This window comes from Erythrolamprus reginae, chromosome Z, assembly GCF_031021105.1.
Source record: "Erythrolamprus reginae isolate rEryReg1 chromosome Z, rEryReg1.hap1, whole genome shotgun sequence".
Classification (NCBI taxonomy): Eukaryota; Metazoa; Chordata; class Lepidosauria; order Squamata; family Dipsadidae; genus Erythrolamprus; species Erythrolamprus reginae.
The window spans coordinates 152,528,462-152,551,304 of NC_091963.1; the positions used below are offsets into that span (position 1 = coordinate 152,528,462).

The window sequence follows — 22,843 nt, forward strand, 5'->3', positions numbered from 1 at the left end:
AGGACGGGTCTCCCGGCTCCTCTCGCGACATTCCTGCCCGCCCCGCCCAGCCCAGCCCGCCCGGCATCTGCCTCTCCTGCCGGGCGCTGCCCGAGCGAGGACGCCGAGCGCAGCCGAGCGGAGGGAGCGGCGGCGGCGGAGGAAGGTGGGTGGGTGGGCGGCCGGAGCGCGAGGGGAGGGGGCGGCGGGGGTCCTGGCTCTGAAGCCCCCCTCTACTACTACTCCTCCTGCGCGGGGGGGGCTCTTTTAGGAGGCTGAGCTAAGCAGGCGGGGGGAGGGGAGGGGGTCTCGCCCCAGGCCGGGTCTCCTCCCCCTCCCCACGAAGGGCTCAGGCAGGCCCTGCCTTTTCTGGGGAGGGGGAGCCGAGCAATCCCCCCCCACCACCACCACCAGTTCCTTGAGTCCCGCCTCCTCCTCCTCCTCCTCCTCCTGCTGGGGCTCCAAAGGGCGATCTGGTGGCCATCCCATAATCCCTCCGCCTGCCCGGCTGCCTTCAGCTGCCCTTCCCTGCCTGGTGGTGGGGGGCGCATCTTGAGGGTCTGGTCTCTGCTTCCAATGCCCCGCTTGGGTGAAATGGCCGGGGCTGCTGTCCCTCTGTCCTGGGGCATCTAGGGCAGCCCCCCCTCCGCCCCCCAGGCTCCTCTCTTGCCAGGCTCCTCACCCCCCCGCAGAGCCCATCAGGGCCAAGCCTTGGGCAGGGCATCCTGGAGGCATCCTGAGAGGCCGAGAGCTGCCCCCCCACCGGGACCCTTGTGAGGCTGCCCTGATTGACAGCTGCTGTGTGGGCCCTTCCTTTGGGGACTCCTGTGTTAAGTGCCACTAAGAAAGGGTCGTTTCCTGACCCACTGCTGCCCCCCCCCACTCGCCCCATTTCTCCTCCTGCTCGGTCAACGAATTTCAGGCCAAGAATGAATGCGGAGGCCTCTGTGCCCTCCCCTCCCCCCCCTCTCCCCCTCCCTTCCAGGCAGTTCAGGTTCCCCCTCTGGAGCTGTCAGGACGCCCAGATCAGAACATGGGTGTGTGTGTGTCTCTCTCTCTCTTTCTCTCTCTGTGTGTGTGTGAGAGAGGGAGAGAGAGAGAGGCCACTGCCGCCTCTGACCACTCCAGCCACTGTGCTGGGACCACCTGGCCCATCGTTCTGGGCTGCCTCGGCTGGTGGGATCGTGGCCAGACACAGCCCAGTTGCAAGAGGGTGGAGGTGGGGGGCCGGGGGGGGCCTCTGATTTGCCCATCTTCCCAGCGTGGGCCGGAGGGTCTCTGCCTTCCCTTCCCCAACAGAGGGGGAGGGGGAGGGCTGGGATTCCTCAGGGGCTTGTGAGGTGTGTTGTGGGGACCCTCCGGGGGCAGGAGAGCAAGGGGGACGGAGCCCTGGTGGTAAGAGCCAGGGAGAGCTGCCAGCTCAACTCCTGGGGGTCTCCCATCCTGGGGGGGGGGTCCCTGCCATGCCTGGCCTGCCGCTTCTCCTGTTATAGCCCCCCCTTCACGGCCCTGCCGGCATCCGAGCGCCTCTCTCGCCCCATAATTTAGCCGAGGCAGCAAGTGGGGGGGGATCCTTCCGCTTTGGGGGACCCTCTCCTCTCTGGAGGCTCCAGGGTTGGGGGGCAGAGCAAAGGGGGCGGGGCACCTTGCAGGGGGCGTGTGCCCACTTCCTACCTGCTGCTTGGCGGGTGATTACAGGGATCAGCAGAACTCGCAGGGGGCAGGATCTTCAATTAAAGTCTTACTGCGCCCCCCCCTCTCCCCACTTGGTAGCCAGGCAGGCTGCCCCCCCTGCAGGTTGAGGGTCCCAGAGTGGTCTGAATCCTTCACACACACACACACACACACAGAAAGACACACACATAGAGAAACATATACAAAGAGAGAGAGAGAGACACACACACACACAGACGCACAAAGAAAAAGAGACACAGAGACAAACACACACACACACGCACTGGTGGCTGAGTCTCCCTGGCGCAGGGCAGGAGAGAAAGGGCCCCGTGGGGCCAACACCCCCTTTTTGCCTTGGGGCCCAAGAGCTTTACTGGGGGATCAGCCAGATGGGGAGGGGGGCAGCTTTACCTGAGGGGGGGGCTTCCTCGGACCCTTCGCTCTCCCTCTCTGGGTGAGGCGCCAGGATAGCCAGGCGAGGGGCCCCTCCCTCCCTGGGACAGGGCAGCTTCCCCCCCAGAAGGCCGCTCGCTTGCCCAGAAGGGGGCGTCTTGTATGGGTGGGGGGCTGTCTACAGCTGGGGACATCCTCCTTGGGGGGCTCAGGTAGGAGAGGGGCCACACGTCCTGGGGTTGAAGGGGGGAGAGTGCCCACCACGAGGCCAAGCCCCTGGGGCCCCAGAGCAATTTGGGGTGGAGTGTTTCCACCCATAGCTTTTGGGGCTGGGGTCTTTGCAGGGCAGGGGGGCTATTTAATACATATTGTCTCTCTTCCGCCTTCTGGTTGCCTGACCTGTTTTGGGGAGAGGGGCAACATTTGCAGGAGGGCATTTGGGGGGGCGCAGAACCCAGGTGGGTCTCTTGAGCATTTCCCTCTTGCTCCCCAAAGCCCCTCCCTCCCTGGGGTGGGAAGGGGGCAGAAGGAAAGAGCCCCCTGCTGAGTGGGAGCAGCAGACTCTTCTCATGCCACCCCCACCCCCCCGTGCAGAGAATGGGGAGGGGCTGCCTTCGGCCCCTCCCCTCTGAGCTGCCCCCTTCTTCTGAGCCTTGGGGGGGGGCGAGGGCTGGAAGGGGCCCAGAGGAATCGGGAGTTCCCCCTCGGGATGCCTGACTCACACCCGACACAACCAGTTCTGTGCGCAGTGACTGCACACTCGGCAACTCCTCCGGCTCCTCTTCAGCCACGCAAGACATGAATAAAACATTCGGCCCCCGGCTGCTTCTCAGCTGGGCCATGGCCCCTGTCTCCCCAGGCGGAGACTCAGTCTGTTGCTGGCCAGCTGAGCCTGGCTTCCTCTGGCCAGTTTGGGCCGGGTGGGGGCCGGTGTTCATCTCCATGCCCTCCATGCCCCTGGGCGGGGCTTGGGCACAAGTGGGCGGGGCTTCCCCACACGGGGCACTTGTGCAAGGGCCCACGCCTCTTGCAGCACCTACTTGTGCGCGTAAGTGTGCCGGGGAAAAGGAGGCTCCGGCCGTTCTTCCAGCCCGTCCGTTGCCGGGGAACAGCTGTCTCTCGGCTAAAAATAATTTTGGTTTTTTTCCTCGCTGTCGTCAGCCGCCCATCATGTGAGCCAGGAGGCTTGTTTTTCGGTGCCCTTGGGCTCACATTGCGGGAGGGGCTGAGGTCCTGCGCTGCAGACCCAGAGCAGGGGGGTCGTAGAGGCTGCCCCCAGGCCGAGCCCTCGATTGGCACCTGGCCGAGCCCGACTGATTCTGCAGCTGGGTCCAAGGCTGGTGGGGGGCAGGTTTCAGGGAGGGGCAGGGACCCCTCTCTTCCTGCTACACAGGGGTCTCACCCCTGGGAAAGCAGTCGGGCCTCGTGCCCCACATACCTGGCATCGCTGTGACTCACCCGCCTCCCCTGCCAAGCGAGGGCCGGGCCCGTGTTTATCTGGGCTGGGTTATGCGCAGGAAGCGCAGCTGGGGCTCTGCACAATGGGGGGAAGTCAGCGATTACGGGGAAAGGGGGAAATGGGGCAGGCGACTCCATGGCAGAAAAGAAGGCGGGGCTGGTACAGGCATTGCCCCAACATCCCGTGGGTGGTTTTGGCTGGCGGCGGTCCTGGCAAGAACTCCGTGACGGTGTTGGCATGGGGGCAGGAGGGTGCAATAGAGGTCACCTCTGGGGCCGGGGCCCTGGGCTCCCCACAATGCTGACGGGTGGGGGGAGAAGGTCTACCAAAGGGGCCGTGAGGTTCAGTGGGGCTCTAGCGACACAGCTGGGGTTCGCTGGGCCTTCGAGTCCCTGGATGGCACCTGCACCGCTGTGGCCGCTTTGCAGAAGAGATGGCAGCTGCCCCATCCCTGGGGGACTAATGGGGGGCAGAGGGTGCGTAGGAGGCTCAGGACAGGGGTCTGGGCAGGTTCCTGGAGTGTCCGGCTGGCCAAAAGGGTGTGGAGACTTCCGGAAAGGGCCCTGGGGAAGGGACGGAAATGGGTCGCAAGACAGCGTCCTTCCTCCGTGCCTGCTGCCCCACTTCCTGGCCGGGTGGGAGGGGGGCACCTCTGGTGACTCCCCCCCAAGGAAGCAGCTGCTCCCTCCTTCCTGGAGGGGGGTTTCCATCGGGCAGAAGCCGGGGTGAGCTGCCTGGTGACCGGCCCTTCCCGGAGAGAAAGAGGCCAGTGCTGGGAAGGCCCATAGGGCTTGAGCCGGCTGACGGGAGGCTTCCTGTCCAGCAGGGCCTTTGACCCTCCGGCCTCCGCATCACGGCTGTGCCCCTGCCCGTCCCCACCCAAAGCGGAGGGAGCCCGCCCATGGTGTGTGTGTGTGTCCTGTGTTGATGGAGACGGAGGGAGCGTTTGTGTCCTGGAGTGGCGGGTGCTGGAGCCTTCGCAAAGCTGCCCCCTCAGAAAGGAAGGGCCTTTGGCCTGGTCCCTGGTGTGGGGCTGATGCCCGGGCACCGGCCTCTCTGGGGAGATGTGCAGCTTCCTGAGAACCACTGGGGGAGGGGGAGGGGATGGAGCCCCCACCTCATTCTCCACCCATTCATCATCCGCTACTCAGGGGACAAGGCCTGGGAGGAAAAGGGGGCTGGGGGGGTGGGGGGCAACCGTATTGCAAGGAGGAGGAGGAGCCGAGCCCTCCCTGTGTGAGTTTTGCCCCCCCCACACCCTCTCGGTCCTCAAACAGGTTACGGTGACCAAGCTTTGTGATCCAGCCACACACACACACGTGATGGCGAACCCCTGGCACAGATGCCACAGGTGGCACGCAGTGCATATCTGAGGGCACGCAAGACTTTGCCCTCTGTCAGCTCCAGCACACACGTGTGCGCACTGGGCAGCTGGTTTTCAGCCTCCTGGAGGGCGGGGGGAGGCCATTTCTACCCTCAGGAAAGCCTCAGGCGCCTGCGGATGGTGAAAAACGGCCCAATTGGGCCAACCAGAAGTTTGTTTGCAAAGTTCCAGTGGGTCCCTTGGGCCGTTTTTCGCCCAACAGGCTCCGGAGGCTTCAGTGAGACCTGCGCTCATGCCTGGCGGGGGGAAGCAGCCCAGAGTGTGCGTGTGTGTGTGTGTGTGGGAGGGCATTGCATGATGGGTGTGGGCACTGAGAGCGGAAATGGAGCTGCGTGCTCAGCACCGAGTGACTGGCGGATACGCGTGTGGCACCGGGACGACATTTGGCTTCTCATGAGAGGATGCGCTCGTGTGTGAGATTTTGGTGATTTTTGGCAATTTCCCCCCCCCAAAAGCCACCGAAATCTCACAGGTGTCTTCTCACAAGATTTGCTTCCTGTGCAGGCCCACCAGCCAAATCTTGCTCCGACCCCCCAGTCGCCCAGAGCCCGTGCCAGCACCGGTAGTGGCATAGGTTCTGTGTCAAGCCAAGTCATGGGCAGCCCCCTCCAGGGGGAGGGTCTCTGAGGCGTCTCCCGAGGGCCTTCTCCGTCATCCCCCTTAGCGCCGCCAGGACCAGGGGGTACCAAGTGCGCTCACACACACACCCATGCGCAGCCGTGTCAACCCGCCCCTGGAGGTTTTTGCTCCGTGAGCCAGACGGGAAGGGGCTGCTGCGTCTCCCGAGGATGATGGGTGTGGGTGCAGTGGGGGTGGGCGGGTTGTCCAGCCGGTTCCTGGGAAGGGCCCTGCCCGGTGCTGGCATGCGGTTGGCCAGGCTGCCTTTCTCTCTGGGAAGCATGTGGGCTGTGGGGAGCCTCCTGGGCGGGGGAGGGTCAGAGGGCAACAAAGTGGGAGGGGCGTAGCCAGCCCCCAATTTTCCCTGGGGCCAGGCCCGATCCACCCTCAAAGTCCCGTCTGCCCCTCCTCTTCCGGCAGGTAAAGTGCCTCTGCCCAGCTGCTGCCCTCCGGAGGGAGCCAGAATGGCCAGCGCATCCGTCAAAGTGGCCGTCCGGGTGCGGCCCTTCAACACCCGCGAGATCGGCTACGCAGCCAGCTGCGTCATCCAGATGCAAGGGGCCACCACCTGTGAGTAGTTTGCCCACCTGCCCCCAAAGGACTGAAGGTGGCACGGGGAGGCTGTCAGGGCCCACTTGGGTGAGGGGGGGAGTTGGCACACTTGCCCGAACCCTCCCCCGCCGACAATGGCCGGACTGGGAGAATCCCAGATGCAGCCGCGGTTGCCCAGGCCGCAGTTCCCACCGGTGCTTGGAGGCAGCTGCGTCCTGCCAACGTTGCCGTGGTGGAGATTGGCAGTGGCGGTTGTGGCAGGGGGGGCCCTTCTCCTCCTCGCAGGCATCACCAACCCCAAGCAGGCCAAGGAAGCCCCCAAGAGCTTCACCTTCGATTACTCCTACTGGTCCCACACCTCGGTGAGTGTGGCTGCTGTGGGGAGGGGGCCGTGGCTGCCCCGGGCGGGGGTCCCTCCCCGAACTGGGCTGGCTGTGTGTCCGGTGGCAGCCCACGTGAGGACACCCCTCTTGCAGGCGGAGGACCCCCACTTCGCTTCCCAGCGCCAGGTCTACAAGGACATCGGGGAGGAGATGCTGCAGCACGCCTTCGAGGGCTACAACGTCTGCATCTTCGCCTACGGGCAGACGGGGGCCGGAAAGTCCTACACCATGATGGGCAAGCAGGAGAAGGGCCAGCAGGGCATCATCCCGCAGGTGCCTGGCGCGGAGGGGGCCGGCTGCCCTTGGGGACCCACTCTTGCCCCCTCTGCAGCCTTGACCCCCTCCTCTCTCTCCCGCCAGCTCTGCGAAGACCTCTTTCTCCGCGTGGCCGAGGACGCCTCCCCCTCCCTCTCCTGTTCTGTGGAGGTACGTTGGGCAGCCGTCCACTCCCTCACTCCCACCCCCACCCAAGTGCCTGTTAAGGAGAGTGCAGACTGACCTCTGAGTGGTCAAAGATACTCAAACACAGTGGAGGTCTAGCAGATTATTATTATTGTTATTATTTATTAGATTTGTATGCCGCCCCTCTCCGTAGACTCGGGGCGACTCACAGCAATAATAAAAACAGTGTATAATAACAAATCTAATATTTAAAAATATCTAAAAACCCATTATTTAAAAAAGATATACACACAAGCAGACCATACATAAACTATATGGGCCTGGTGGAGATCTCCAGTTAGCCCAGAGATACGAGTAATGGATCAGTAATACTGTCCAGATACATTAAGTGTATAAAATGTTATTTACTTTGTCAAGAACAGTCCTGGTCACACACAGTTAAATCGGACCAGAATATCTCCAGGACCGCCTTCTGCCGCACGAATCCCAGCGACCAGTTAGGTCCCACAGAGTGGGCCTTCTCCGGGTCTCGTCGACTAAACAATGTCATTTGGCGGGGCCCAGGAGAAGAGCCTTCTCTGTGGCGGCCCCGACCCTCTGGAACCAGCTCCCCCCATAGATCAGAGTTGCCCCCACCCTCCTTGCCTTTCGCAAACTCCTTAAAACCCACCTCTGTCATCAGGCGTGGGGGAATTGAAAATTTTCCCTTCCCCCGAGGCTTATAGATGTTATGGTATGTTTGTGTGTCTGATTGGTCTCTTAAATTGGGGGTTTTTAGATTATTTTTTAATATTAGATTTGTTACCTTGTCTTCTTTATTGTTGTTAGCCGCCCTGAGTCTTCGGAGAGGGCCGGCATACAAATCTAATAAATAAATGAAATAAATAAATAAATAAATCTCTCGATACATATACAATACTCTAAATCTTACTTGTTCAGCTTAGAAATACATAAACCATTATTTGAACACACAGTTCTTCCTACAGCAATGAATCAGCAGGATCAAACAGAGAAATAGCAGAGGGAGAGAATCACGCTTCTGGCTCCCTCTTGTGGCCATCCGCAGCACTAATTCTTAAAGCAATAGTGTTTCAATACATTTAAGCATAGGTTTGCGTTATATATTGCCAAGCCCAACCAGTTATGTACATAGCACTGAAAACCCCTCCCACTCCTTCTCCAGGTGAGCTACATGGAGATCTACTGCGAGCGTGTGCGTGATCTCCTGAGCCCCAAAAGCCGCGGGAACCTGCGTGTGCGTGAGCACCCCATCATGGGGCCGTATGTGGAGGGTCTCTCGAAGCTGGCGGTCACATCGTTCGAGGACATCGCGGACCTCATGGACTGTGGTAATAAAGCCAGGTGAGCCCTTGCCGGGAGTGGGGGGTATCTTGGCCGTGGGCTAAGGAGGACGCTCCTCTTCCGGGTGGGGGACTTTGGCCCGGCACCGCCTCCCGCAGACAGCCAGTTCCCGGGCTGCTGTTCCAAGGGCCGAGCGCGTTGGAGTCCCAGATTCAGACCGAGCGACCCCAAGTCAGTGGCCGTTCCAGGAAAGAAACACACACACACCACACACACCACTTACTGATCTCCCCTCCCCCCCCCCCGCAGGACTGTGGCGGCCACCAATATGAACGAAACCAGCAGCCGCTCCCATGCCGTCTTCACCATCGTCTTCACCCAGCGCCGCCATGACGAGCTCACCAATTTGGATGCTGAGAAGGTAAGAGGGCCGGTCCAGGAGGTGGGCCTGGCTGCGGGGGTCTCCCAGAGGAGCGTGGCAGCACCCTTTGAAGACCCCCGAGGTGGGATGGGTGTTTCTGACAGCGGGACCCCAGCTGGTTTGCGTGCTTGCGGCATCCGGGCACTGGGGCTCCGGTAGGAAGGAGGCTGTGTGGGGTCAGGCAGCAGAGGGGGAAACTGTTGCTACTGTGTCGATCTGGGACCCCCGAGGGATCCTCAGTTCTCACCCTGTGCCCCCTCCCCTTCTTCCCAGGTTAGCAAGATCAGCTTGGTGGACCTGGCGGGCAGCGAGAGAGCCGACTCATCGGGCGCAAAGGGCGTGAGGCTCAAGGCAAGATGGCGGAGTCGGACCGGGTCTCGGCCGGTCGGGTGGGCAGCGCCAGCTCCGCCCTCTCTCTCTGTCCGTAGGGCTGAGCATGGGGTCTCTTTTTCCAGGAAGGCGCCAACATCAACAAATCCCTGACCACCCTGGGCAAGGTCATCTCCGCTTTGGCCGAGATGGTGAGTGAAGAGATGCAGGGTGGGGGGTGGGGGTTGAGAGTATGGGGGGCTTGGACCTTTGGATGCTCACCTGGAGATACTTACGGGGCAGTCTCCTGCCGGATACCTCCCAGCGGCCGATTGGAGCCCACAGGGTCAGCCTCCTCCGGGTCCCGTCGGCTAAGCAGTGTCAGTTTATTTATTTATTTATTGGATTTATATGCTGCCCCTCTCTGGAGACCCGAAGGGGAGGGCCTTCTCTGTGACGGCCCCGGCTCTCTGGAACCAACTCCCCCCCAAAGTCCATACTGCCCCCACCCTACTGGCTTTGAATACCTAGCTTTGCCCTCAGTGATTAACACCTCTTAATTCCAGCTTAGATATGATTTGATTGGGATGTTTGACATGGTGCAATTGTGCTGAGAAGATTTAAGAGTTTTTATATCATTGTAGATTAATTATTTCGTATCATCTGATTATTTCATTGTTGTAAACCGCCCTGAATCCTTCGGCAGCCTACAAATTTAATGAAACAGAAAAATAAATCATTTGGGAGCGAGGTGGGACGTGATGGGTTGTGTGGGTGTCTCCCCCCCCCTTTCCTCCCTGGGGGAATCTCTTCCACGCTGCCCCCCCCTCAAACCCCCTCCTGCCTTCCCAGCAAAGCAACCACAAGAAGAAGAAGTGCGAATTCATCCCCTACCGGGACTCGGTCCTCACTTGGCTGCTGAAGGAGAACTTGGGTGAGTAGCTGAGCAAGACCTGAGGAGGCCCGGAGGGGGACACACACACACACACACACACACACACACACACACCCCTTCGAGTGGGCACGATGGGCCATGTAGTTAGGGGCAGCTGCAGGGAAAGAGGCCTTTGGCAACATCTCAGCCGAATCAGGGAGGGGCAGGCCTGGCCGAGTCTTGGTCATGGTTGAGAGGGGAGGGGGCGCCTTCTACGGTCTTTGAACAGCCCCCACCTCAAGATGTTTTGAACGGAGCACTGCAGATTCTGCGCAGCCTGAAGGCTTCAGCGGAAGCTCAAGAGCCCAATTGTACACAGCCCTGAGTTATAAGACCCTAAGAGGAGCCCTCCTGAATCAGGCCAAAGCCCCTCGAGTCCAGCATTCTGTGTCCCACAGTGCCCCCCCCCAATTGTCCATGGGGACCTTGAGCAGAAAGACAAGGCAAGACCCTCCCTTTCCCTGGACCCCCAACACATGGGACCCCAGGGGAACCCTGCCTGCCTCAACCCACATGGACATCCTTTTCAATCACCACCTTTGATACCCTTGGCCTCCATGAATCTGTCTGTCAAGGAGGCACGTGCGTTTTACGTAAGAAATAAGCTGATTTTGCGATGAACTAGAAGTGCATAAGTGATGATGCAATGATTGATTGTAAGATGAATTTGAAACACGTTTGGAAAATATAAAAGGTGGTTTAAAGTTAATAATAGTAATTGCTAATTGATTGAATATTAATTATATTATTAATTAACAATTGTAATTATAAATATAATATTATTAATGATTAATATATATTAACAGAATATAGAACAGTTAATATGAATTTATAATAGAAATTGGATTCAATATTAGAAGTCATTTTTTAATATAAATATACATAAATGTAAGAAAGTAATGTTTAAAAGCTTGGATTGGTAGTTCTTTTTTTTTAGTTTAATAGTAGATATGTAGATTTGTTTTATATATATATTTCTTTATTTCTATTAGGAGAAGGTCATGTAAGGGTTTTTGTTTTTAAAGAAAAATATATAAGAAGTGGAAGAAGGCACGAGCTTACATAAATTTGTAAGATGAGAAGCATAAAGAGCTAACATTGAAGTTAATGGTGAATTTAATTAGAAGAAAATTGGTCATCTAGATGTCAAAATTAGTTTGGGAGTTTGATATGTACGAAAAGTAAATAATTTGGAATTAGAAATTTATTTTGGGGATTATGCATGACTAACTAATGAGATACTTTTTATTGTAACATGAATAGAAGGTATCTTGCAATGCATTGAAAAAGTTTGTACAGAGGGAAATATATATATATATACACACAAGGCCAAAATAGCGCTATCTTAGTCTCCCTTAATATGTCACATGTTTTTTTGCTGAATTTGAAAATTAAAGGAGACTAGGATAGATCTATTTCAGCCTTATTTTTGCCTCATCAGCTAGCCATACCCTCACTGGGACTTGAACCTGCAACCTTTGCCTTGTAAGGCAGAGAATTAACCTCTAGGCTACAGTATCAATCCGTTCAGCTCTGCACCAGGGAAGGGTTACATATTTTTGTGTCGAATCATACACACATATATATATATATTTGTTTTCGTAGATTTTCACGGGTATATGTATGTAGATTGTTCTGAGTTCGGGTTTTGCCCCGTGTAATATTTTGAGTGTCTATGCGACGTTTCGGTGAAATCACATTCACCATCATCAGCCTGATGATGGTGAATGTGATTTCACCGAAACGTCGCATAGACACTCAAAATATTACACGGGGCAAAACCCGAACTCAGAACAATCTACATATACAGTGATCCCTCGATTATCGCGAGGGTTCCGTTCCAAGACCCCTCGCGATAATCAATTTTTCGCGATATAGTGGTGCGGAAGTAAAAACACCATCTGCGCATGCGCACCCTTTTTTCCATGGCCGCGCATGCGCAGATGGTGTTTTTACTTCCGCACCTGGGAAGACCCAGGGAAGGTTCCTTCGGCCGCCCAGCAGCTGATCTGCTCGGCAGCGCCGCAGCAGCGAGGAGCCGAAGATTGGGGTTTCCCCTTTGCGTGGGCGGTGGGGAAGACCCAGGGAAGGTTCCTTCGGCCGCCCAGCAGCCCACGCAAAGGGGAAACCCGGATCTTCGGCTCCTCGCTGCTGCGGCGCTGCCGAGCAGATCAGCTGCTGGGCGGCCGAAGGAACCTTCCCTGGGTCTTCCCCGCCGCCCACGCGCCGCTCGAGAGCAAGAGGGGGAGAGATAGAGAAAGAGAGAGAAGGAAAGAAAGAGATGAGAGAGGGAGGAAGAGAGTGTGAGAGAGGAAGAAGCAAGATAGAGAAAGAGAGAGAGAAAGAAAGATGAGAAAGGAAGAGAGTGACATCACCGGATGGGAAAATATTTTTAATTAATCGCGATATAGCGTTTCGCGAAGATCGAGATCGCGAAGATCGAGGGATCACTGTATATATGTATATATACACACCCTGAAAAAAGAAAAGGATTCCCCGGCACAAAGGAAACCATGGGATTCTAGCAGGTATCCAGGGGATAATCAGGAGACGCCAGTGATGGTTCAGTCATACAAACCAGACACATCAAAGCGTCTAAAATAGTATTTACTTAAATTAAAGTCAGGTTAGTCCAGTCGTACACAGTCAAATCAGTCAATAAATGCATCAACAATGCTACAAACCTTCCTTGCACAGCTTACAGATGCATAAACTATCATCGGACACATACCATATTTTTCGGTGTATAAGACACACCTGGATTTTAGAGGGGGAAAACAAGGAAAAAAGCATATTCTGAACCAAGTCGTGTAGCATTGTATTGTTCAATAAAATACCCGTGTAGCAGAATACTTTTTACAGCCATGTGCACTTTTTACAAACGTCAAACTTGACAGCTTCAAGACTTGTGGACTTCAACTCCCAGAATTCCTCCATCAGTCGTGCCAGACTCGGTTCTCCTCCTGGCTCTCTCCCCTCCCCCCAATATCCACCCACCCCATGGTTGGGATTCACACACACACACACACCCCTTCTGCTCTAGCTGGACTTGGAGATCGCATCGCTCTGCAACTGCATGGCAGCTCCAGGCCCTGAAGACCTAGCAGCCGCCAGTGGGAAGCCCAGCCCAGCTGAGGAAGACCTGAGGAAGGCCACGCACACCTGGGATCGGCTGGAGGGTGAGTTCGGGGAGAGAGAGAGAGAGAGAAGGGGGCGGGCGAATGACCAGCTTCTCTAGAGAAAGACACGTGTCTCTCCCACCAACTGCAGTGTAATTCCGTCTTTCTGTCTTTACGCTGCAATTGGTGGGAGAGACACGTGTCTTTCTCTAGAGAAGCTGGTCATTCGCCCGCCCCCTTCTCTCTCTCTCTCTCTCTCTCTCTAAAAGAAAAGAACCGGGTGGAAAGCTAGCCCCCCCATCCGAACTCACACCCCAGCCGATCCCAGGTGCGTATCCTTCCTCAGAGCTTCCTTACATTGCAACCAGAGCAATGGGAAAAACCCTGCAAAGAGCTTGGGAAACAGTCTTCTTTGCAGAGAGTGACAATGAAAGAGCCTGCAAGTGAAGAGCTGGGAACATCGTTAGCACCTGGTTAGGGCTGGAAAGAAACTTACTCAGAGCAAGTTAGAGTAATGAAACAAACCCTGCAAAGACTTAGGGCTTGGAAAACAGTCTTCCCAGAGAGTAAGAATGAAAGAGCTTGGGAACATTAATAGCACCTGGTTAGAGCTGGAGAGAAACATCTGGAACAAGTAAAGCAATTAAAATAAGACGCTACAAAGGCAGGATTTGGAAAACATTCTTGGCAGAGAGTAACAATGAAAGAGCCTGCAAGGTAAAGCTGGGAACATCCTTAGCAGCTAGTTAGGGCTGGAAAAAAAAGCTACGTTCAGAGTATAAGATGCAACTCAATTTTTATCAGCCTATTTTAGGGAGGAAAAAGGTGTGTTTTATACACCGAAAAATACGGTAGTTCTAACTATATCAAGCAACAACACCAAACAGAGAAACAACAGAGACAGAGAGGGAGAGAATCACGCTTCTGGCTCCCTCTTGTGGCAATCTCCAGCACTACCACTTAAAGCTGTGGTGCTTCAATACATACAAGCTTGTTTATATATTGCCAAACCTAACCAGGTATGTACACAGTACTAACATTGTGCTTGTTCTGGCCTGACGGGCAGAGGGTCTTCTGTTTTCTTATCCTTGGGGGCAGGTGAGGGGGGGAGAGAAGGCAGCTGGGTCTCTTCCTCTCTGCTTTCTCCAGGGGGAAATTCACGCACAGCCATGATCGCTGCCCTCAGTCCAGCTGACATCAACTATGAGGAGACTCTGAGCACCCTACGGTGAGTGGGGAGGGGGAGTCAGGGGACATGGCTCAGGTCTATGCCAGAGCCCTTACCCACCCCCTCCCTGGCAACCCTCATCTCAGTGCCCGTCTCCTCCCCCTCCTGCTCCAGTTATGCCGACCGGGCCAAGCAGATCCGTTGCAACGCCATCATCAATGAGGACCCCAACGCTAAGCTCATCCGTGAGCTGAAGGAGGAGGTGGCCAGGCTGCGGGACCTGCTCTGCGCCCAGGGACTGTCGGGCGCCTGCTTCTCGGGTAGGGGCAGGTGGGGGTAAGCGCTGCGGGGAATGCGAGGCAGGGACCAAGGGAGAGGTCGGTGGAAGTCTGGAGGTGCGTCCATCGCTCGGCTTGTGTCTCTGCAGGGCCTGAGCCAGCCGATCCAGGCAGTGGGCAGATCATTCCTGGTGTGGCCTTCGCCTCAATGGCCCCCTCCTCCTCCTCCTCCTCCCCTCTCCTGCTGGACCCCGTGGCCCTCAACGGAGAGCTGGAGCTGCAGCTGCCGGACTCTGAGGAGCAGATGTTGTGCACGGAGGAAGCTATGGAGAGGCTGCAGGTGGGAGTCCTGCACCAATTTCTCTCTCCGGCACATACGCCCATGGTCTGCTGTGGCCGAAAGTGTGCCCTCCTCTGCCTGGGGCCCTTCCCAGCAGCCTCCACCACAAGGCTCCCTGGCAATCAAAGATCATCCCATCTCCACCGCCACGGCGTCCCAGCCCTTGCCGGTCACTTCTCACCCTCCCTCGCGATATAGAAGCAGCCGCTTTGGCTCAGATTCCCAGCCACCCACCCTCTTGCAGCACAGCGAGCCCCCTCCCGCCCAGCAACAGGAGCTGGAGCAGAGGGGCTGCTCCACAGGACCCATGTGCCTGAGCGACCTCCTCCTCCTCCTCCCCCTTGTAGGAGACCGAGAGGATCATTGCAGAGTTGAACGAAACCTGGGAGGAGAAACTGCGGAAAACAGAGACCATGCGGATGGAGAGGTGAGTGCAGTTTCTTTTTTGGGGGAGGGGGCAGAATAAGGGCCTGGAGGTTGCCAGGGGAGGCCTCGTGTCAAGGTTCCAAGCAGTATCCAAGCTAAATTAGAGTTCAAATCAAAATACTCCTCAAAGTCCCAATTTATTGCCGGAGCCATCCTGGCACCTGCGCCGGGAAGCCTGAATCTGAGTTTCCCACCCAAGGCACACCTGGGGATGGAGTTTAAAGGAGATGCAGCTGGGAGGGGCGTTTGTCAGGAAGAAACGTTCCGTTCATCTGCTGTTGAGAGAGTGGCCTGCATTCCTGGCTGTCAAGGGTCCAGGTAGCATCCGAGCTAAGTCAGAGTCCACGTGAAAGGGCTCCTCAAGGCTCCAGTTTATTGCCGGAGCCATCTTGGCACCTACGCTGGGAAGCCTGAATCTGAGTTTCCCACCCAGTTGAAAGTTCACATCCCTTGTCCTCCCCATCCACCCACAAACCTGTGATGTTGCCCACTCAGGTTGTGCACAGTATGGGTGGTCCTCCTTCCGCTTCCGCCCAGGTGGGTGGGTATAGGATGGCCTTGAATCAAGAATGCTGTGTGGCTCATCTGCTCCCACCTGAAAATCCCTCCTCCCAATTTCCCATCAACCTCAGGCCTTCCATAGATAGTGTGGCAAGCCCTTGACTCATCTCCAACTTCTGCACCGGCTTGACACCTCGGGGGACCTGAGCTGCCATCGTCCGCAGTGCATCGTGGGTGATGCCTCAGAGAAGCGCTCAGGCAGGGAGACTCGGCCGCGCATGCCCTCCCTGTGCGAGAGGTTGCCAGCCGCTTGCTCTAACAGGTTGTGGCGCTCCTGGGACGCAGCCCCTGAGCGGGAGGTTTGCCGCTTCGCCACCGATGCGTCTGGTGCATATCCAACCAGCAGCTCCTTCGTGCCACACACGCTCTCTCTTTGGCTCTTCCAGTGCCCCAGCCAGGGGGTCTCAGTGGCAGGGGTCTCTTGTCTTTGCTGCAGAGAAGCTCTCCTAGCAGAGATGGGCGTGGCTCTTCGCGAGGATGGGGGCACTGTTGGCGTCTTTTCCCCCAAGAAGGTAAGCACGCGTCTGCCCTGCGGAGAATCCCCTCCAGCCCCAAAGGTGTTGCGTTGTGCACCTGCGCAGGCTGACACACACACACCTCCACCCTGCCCCGGAGCCTGGCTGTACAGGGTCCCAGCCAGAGATGGCCTGCTGCCGGAACCGCCAGGTGCTACGCTCCGGTAGCAATTTTCAGGATGCGTACACAGCTGCGCATCCATTATGTGCGCCCCCGCATGAGATTTGGCTTCTGCGCATGCGCGGCAAGCAAAATCTCACACGAAGACACTTGGGCGAGTGAGAGATTGGTAGTTTTCACCAGGTTTTTTGGTTCCGCACGTGTGCAAAAGCAAAAATATCACCCCAAAATTGGCGAAACCTTGCTCGTGAGCGGGCCCTTGCGAGAGATTTCGCTTGCTGTGCACGCACAGAAGCCGAATCTCACATCAACGGTGCACGCGCATTGGTTGGATGCTTGTGCGCCCACGACAGCCTTGGCGGGCGCGCCAGTAGTGCCAAAGGCAGCAGTCCTTCACTGGTCCCAGCCCTGCAAACAGGCAGGGAGATTCAGCTGGGCCAGTTAGAGGCCGTGCCCACAGCTGATGCCCGTGCCTGCCCTCCTCAGACTCCCCACTTGGTGAACCTAAACGAGGACCCCCTGATGTCGGAGTGCCTGCTCTACCACCTCAAAGACGGCGTCACCAGGTGAGGCTACGCCGTGCAGCTGCGTCCCAACGAACGGCCCGTCTTCCTCCCAGCTGGCGGACAGGGTGAGTCCGGCGTGCCTGAGCAGCCTCCTCTCTCCCGCCTAGAGTTGGCCAGCAGAACGCGGACATCCGGCTGAGCGGGCAGTTCATCCAGGAGCAGCACTGCTTGTTCCGCAGTGTCACCTGTGAGTCGGGAGAAGGTGAGGCTCAGGACAGGCGCAGCTCGTCCCTCTGGCGCAACTGCCGGATCGGTCAGGATAACCGAGTCTCTCCTCTCCCCTCTTCTTTGTGCTTGCCCGGAGCAGGGGGGCCCGGCCACGGGGCAGCAGGCAGCAGCAGGTATTGCCTTCTTTGGGTGTCTTAAGCGGACTGGGCGGGGCAGGGAGGTATCCCCGTCACCATCCTGCCCGCCGCAAAGCTTCAGCCATCCTCCACTCTTCTCCGTGTCTGGCGCACTTCGCCAAATGGCCCTTGGACCAGTCCCCCAGGGCATGGCCAGCTCTTCCTCAGCCCCCCACAGCGTGTGGGCTGACGCCTGAGGACCCCCGGGCCCTGAACCCTGCCTGTCTCTTCCGCAGTTGTGGTCACCCTGGAGCCATGCAGTGGGGCTGAGACGTACATCAACGGGAAGCAGGTGATGGAGCCCCAGGTGCTGCGATCAGGTAGTGCTGGGGGGCAGGCGGCGTCCCGCATGGGGAAGGGTGTTGCCGAGAGCATCTCCAGCTGGGGCCTCAAGCGAAGGAGCTAGTGGTGGCCTCAAAGCCCCTCTTCAACGTTTGCTCCAAGGGCGGGGGGTCCATAATCCTTCATGTTAAGAGTGATCACGGAAGTGGTCAAAGATACACGTACACAGAAAAAGCGGAGGTCCAGCTAATATCCAGCTGGCAGCTCAGAGATACAATCCATTTACTATATAAAATATTATTTACTTTGGCAAATATCTTAGTTAAGAATAGTCCTGGTCATACACAGTTAAATCAGTCAATAACTCTCAATACATGTACAATATTATAAGCTTACAGTTACATAAACCATCATTACTACAGCAGTGACAGAAATAGCAAAGAGAGTCAGAGAGAATTAAGCCTCTGGCTCCCTCTTGTGGCCATCCGTAATACTAACTCTTCAAGCAATAGCGTTTCAATACATTTAAGCAACATGGCTGGTTGGTTTTATACATTGCCAAACCCAACCAGTTACGTACATAGTACTAACACTTTATAGGTGGGGAGATTCACCCCAGAGGAATGGGAGGGGGTCCTTTCTGCAGACAGACAGACAGGCTAAGGGGGAAAGGGCGAGGGCTTCTCCTGGACGTGTCGGCAGTTTTGGTGGGGGTGCAACCAGCCCTGCAACAGCCTTCACGGCCCCTTTACCCATGGATGTGTTTTAAGCCTCCCCCCACCCGCCTTGCTCCCCGGCCAGGCAACCGCGTGGTGATGGGCAAGAACCACGTCTTCCGCTTCAACCACCCCGAGCAGGCTCGGATGGAGCGTGAGCGCAGCTTGCCCGCCGAGGGCCAGGCGGACCCCGTGGACTGGAACTTCGCCCAGAAGGAGCTGCTGGAGAAGCAGGGCATCGACATCAAGCTGGAGATGGAGAAGAGGTGGGCGCAAACCCCAGGTGGAGCTATGGGGCACAAGGGGGGCGTTTGGCCCACTCTCTGGGGCCCACTTCCTCAGCCCTGCCGAGGCCCAGGTGGGGTGGGGAGCTTTGGACGTGGGGACCGGGGTTGTGGCTGAAGCTGCTGAGTGACCTCCTTTGTCTGCCCCCCACCGCCATGGGTCAGATTGCAGGATCTGGAGACGCAGTACCGCCGAGAGAAGGAGGAAGCGGACTTGATCCTGGAACAGCAGAGGCTGGTATGTGGGGGTGTTTGGGACCCTCCCCAGGTCATAATATCGGGCGGGACTCAATTAGTGGCAGCATCAGTCATGGTCGTAAGCTATGGACTAGTGGCAGAATGCATTACAGGGTTTCTTGACTTAGTCTTTCATCTCGTGGCCGTTCAAAGTTAATGGTTGCACTAAAAAAAGTGACCGATGACCATTTCCCCCAAAACTGTCGCAGGACTCTTGCGGTCGTGTGAGCAAGACTCAGACCACGTCTCGCCTTTATGGCCACCTGCCCTGGCTAGATTCACTTTGCAGCCAGGTTGCCAACTTAACGGCAGCGATTCGCTTAAAAACCGTGGCAAGAGATGTTGACAAACGGGCCCAGATCTGCTCAACAACCGTTGAGCTCATTTGTGGTCATAAGTCAAGGCATGTTCGTGTTTTAATGTCTGTTTCTGCTGGAATCGCTTGAGGTTGGACACCCGCTTTCCCAAAATTCCCAGTATGCAGATTCGGACAGTGGGGACGATTCGGACAAGCGCTCCTGCGAGGAGAGCTGGCGTCTCATTTCCTCACTGCGGGAGAAGCTGCCGGCCACCAAAGTCCAGACAATTGTCCGCCGCTGCGGGCTGCCCAGCTCAGGCAAGAAGCGGGAGCCGTTACGGGTGTACCAGATCCCGCAGCGCCGACGGGCAGCCAAGGACCCCCGCTGGCTGACGCTGGCGGACCTCAAGATGCAGGCAGTCAAGGAGATCTGCTATGAGGTGGCCCTCAACGACTTCCGGCACTCCCGCCAGGAAATTGAGGCCATGAGCATCGTCAAGATGAAGGAACTCGGCCGCCTTTACGGCCGCCGCGACACAAACGAGCGGGAGAGCTGGCGCGCCGTGGCCAGGGACGTCTGGGACACAGTGGGCGTGGGCGAGCTGGAGGGTCCTTCCGGAGGTAGTCCAGCACCTGGGAATGCGGAGACTCGAATCGGAACGCCGGGTGTGGAAGTCATCGACCTCCGGGCGCATATTGATAAGCTGACGGACATCCTGCAGGAAGTGAAGATCCAGAACAACATGAAGGACGAAGAGATCCGGTCCCTGCGAGACCGGGTGGTGAAGATGGAGCAGGTCATCCCCGTCTCGACCCAGGTGAGCTCGTGCCCAAGCCCCTGTTTTCCCCTCCTGCTGTGCCCCGGGGTGGGGAGGGTGTGACTAGCTTGTGTGAGCTGCATTCATCCCCCCCACACCGCCCTGCATGGAAGAGTCTGCACACCCTTGGTGTCCCTCGCCACAACCCCCAACTGTGTCCTTGTGCGGAGTCTTGGGCAGGCCGGGGTTCCCCATTGCTGCCGGCTACCAACGCAGTTGTGTGCACAGCTTTGCGGGACTGGCAAGCGTCCTCATGCGAGATTTGGCTTCCTGAGCATGCACAGAAGCCAAATCTCGCACAGGCGCGCCTGCCGGTCACACGCACAGCTGCATTTTTCCTACCGGAGCGATGGCACCAAGCGCACCAGTAGGAACCAAATACTGGTCTTGGGCAGGCCAAGGATCCCTCACTCCTGACGGAGCTCCTGGGGAAGAAGGACCCTTCCTCTGGACCCCCTTGCCATCGCCCCAATTATCTGCCCCCCCCAGGAGGACGAGGACCTGGAGCAGGAGTGGCAGTCGCTGCTCCTGGCGCAAGAGGGCCGAGCTTTTGCAGCCGAGGGGGAGCCTAGTGGCTTGGGGGATGCCCAGGAGGAAGAGGACTCCTTGCCCTGCGACCGGGTCTCCTGCCTGATGAAGAAGGACCCCGCCTTCCGCCGGGGACGCCTCCGTTGGCTCCGCCAAGAGCAGCTGCGCTTGCAGAACCTCCAGCCGCAGCCCCCGCAGCAACAACAGCACCGAGGGCACGGCCGCTTCATCCCGCCGCAGGACTGCAAGCTGCGCTTTCCATTCAAGAGCAACCCGCAGCACCGCTACTCGTGGGGGCCCAGTACGGCCTTCATGGTAGGTGAGGAGAAGGAAGGGGCGCCCCTTGAGACGCCTCGGCCCCCCAGCCCCAACAACCACGGCAGTCCCACGGCGCTGCCGAAGCAGTCCACCCGGCGGCACTCCATGGAAGGGAGGCCACGGGGCCGCCGCAGCAAGGGCCGGGGGCAGGAACAGCACGGCCCGCGCAAGCATAACTATTACCCTTACCAGCACCAGCCCTACCCGCAGCGTCGTTCGGGGGGCCTGGAGGGCCACACCCCACCCCGCATGCGCCGGCAGCGATCGGCACCCAACCTGCAACAGGAGAATGCCAGCACTCAGTGATTTCTGCCAGGTGGCTGCTCCCGTGCCCCCTTTTCCATGGGGCAGTGGGGAGAGGCCCTCCTCTCGCAGGAAGGGGGTAGCGGCTCAGCAGAGCCCCCCGATGGGCAGGGCGCTGCTTGCGGTTTGCGGGGTCCTCGGGGGGCCCACGCTGCTGTTTGCTTGGATGGGCATAGTAGTCGTAGGGCCCAGGTGCGGCCCTCGGGTGGGGGGCATGCCTGGGTGCAGCTGCGGGGATATTCTGCACCTCCCCACCCCTCCCCGGAGCAGCCTTATGGGGGGTCTTTGGGGGAATCCAGGGCAGCAGGGACTTGTGGAGGGGCTTTGGGTGATAGGTGGGCCAGGGACGACGTCCTGAATGGGGAGGGGCAGGTGCAGCGTGAAGCCAATCCGTTCTTGGGGGGCCAAAAGGCAGAACCTCAAACCTGGCTGGCCGCCCTCAACAGTTCAAAGCTAAATGGGGTGGTGGAGGGCAGAAATCTCCTGCTGACACTATATGAATTGAAGTCTCATGTGAGCCCCCCCCTCCCCACCGCACTCAGCCACTTTAGGGCACCCCTGGCCCCTCTGCCAAGGGGGGTGGAGAGGGAGGGGCCCGCTTCGGACAGTATTTCGTCACCCACCCCACCACCACCCAATTTGCTGCATCAGGTTTCAGGGGAAGCTGCCTTCCCCCCTCCCCCCCAGGAAATGCCTACAACCATGATGGCGAACCTGTGGCACCCATTGGAGGGCACACGTACACGAGTTGTTCCCCTATGTGCTGGTCTCCTGATTCTCAGCTTTGGGGACCGCTGTTTTTGCCCTCTGGAGCCTTCAGGAGGCTTCTGTGAACCCTCCAGAGGACAAAAAAACAGCCGGACCCGGACCTTTGGAACGTTTTTCACCCTCCCCAGGCTTTGGGGGCAGAGGGTAGTGTGGGAGGCTTGTTCATGCATGCTTGGGGGAAGGGAGGGAATTGCATCTGGGGTCTGAGCATGCACGCATGCATAACTGCATATGCACACACCCTTTTGGCACCCAAGCAAAAAAAGAGGAGGGGGGGAAAGGGTAAACCACTTCATGAGTAACCACTCTTGCCTCCTAGAGGCCCTGCAAACCCTAGCATCAATAAGAGGCTCCTCCTCTTCTCCTGAGTCACTCATCTCAGGAGGTACAGAAGGCCCTGGTGGTTCTTCAGTCTCCAATACCACGTCCTCTTCGCTGGCCTAGAAGCTGCCAGGGGGGCGGGGGTTGTGCCCATGCGCTACTGGGGGGTGAGGGCAGTTCTATCTGAATCTCTGGTCTTCGTGCTTGGGATGGGGCAGCTGTGGGGCTGTGTTCTTGGGTTGGCTACCTGTTCCTCAACAATAAAGGTCTCAAAACACCTACCTTGTTGCCTCTGACTCTTTGGGGTGGGGAGCCTGGGAGAGACGACCTCCCCCTCAGAAACAGACGTCACTGTCCCCCCGGCTGCCTTACAGGACAGGAATGGGGAGGGCAGAGATTTAGCCAGGCTTATGAGGAGGAAATTATGTAGCACTGCCCCCCCCAAACAAAATCCTGAATCTGTAGGGGGGCAGATTGCCCACCTTCCCTCCCACTCTTGTGACTTCAATAGACCCTCCTTGTTCTCGGCAGCCCCACCTCTCCCAGAAATTGGGGTTGGGCAGGTGGATCTGCCATCAAGGGGGATCCAGCTGGCTTGTATGGCCTCTTCCGGGCTGGGTGTTCGGTTCTAGTACCGAGCCCCCCAGAAATTAGATGCACACCACCGGTTTTAAATAATAAAGGATTTTACAAGGTAGAAGAAGTATTTGTAGCTAAACTCT

General features: G+C 57.5%; 1 protein-coding gene across 1 annotated transcript; it reads left to right on the top strand.

The window, feature by feature from the left end:
- The first annotated feature begins 43 nt into the window (after positions 1-43).
- Positions 44-22,400, top strand: KIF1C (kinesin family member 1C). Its single transcript, XM_070727310.1, has 22 exons — positions 44-145; positions 5,928-6,077; positions 6,345-6,421; positions 6,536-6,715; positions 6,803-6,868; positions 8,028-8,206; positions 8,456-8,567; positions 8,841-8,918; positions 9,023-9,088; positions 9,729-9,810; positions 14,079-14,157; positions 14,272-14,417; positions 14,525-14,715; positions 15,063-15,142; positions 16,139-16,214; positions 16,825-16,904; positions 17,012-17,106; positions 17,485-17,568; positions 18,332-18,512; positions 18,696-18,768; positions 19,245-19,883; positions 20,373-22,400. Exons 2-22 carry the CDS (start codon positions 5,972-5,974, stop codon positions 21,033-21,035), a joined length of 3,333 nt encoding a protein of 1,110 aa, XP_070583411.1. The 5' UTR covers positions 44-145; positions 5,928-5,971; the 3' UTR covers positions 21,036-22,400.
- Positions 22,401-22,843: the final 443 nt, after the last annotated feature.

Bases quoted from the DNA above. Each gene is read 5' to 3' on its own strand.
- KIF1C (XM_070727310.1), top strand. From the start codon at position 5,972: ATGGCCAGCGCATCCGTCAAAGTGGCCGTCCGGGTGCGGCCCTTCAAC. The intron at 8,207-8,455 runs GTGAGCCCTTGC...CCCCCCCCGCAG, and splicing joins GACTGTGGTAATAAAGCCAG to GACTGTGGCGGCCACCAATA. The intron at 14,158-14,271 runs GTGAGTGGGGAG...CTCCTGCTCCAG, and splicing joins GAGACTCTGAGCACCCTACG to TTATGCCGACCGGGCCAAGC.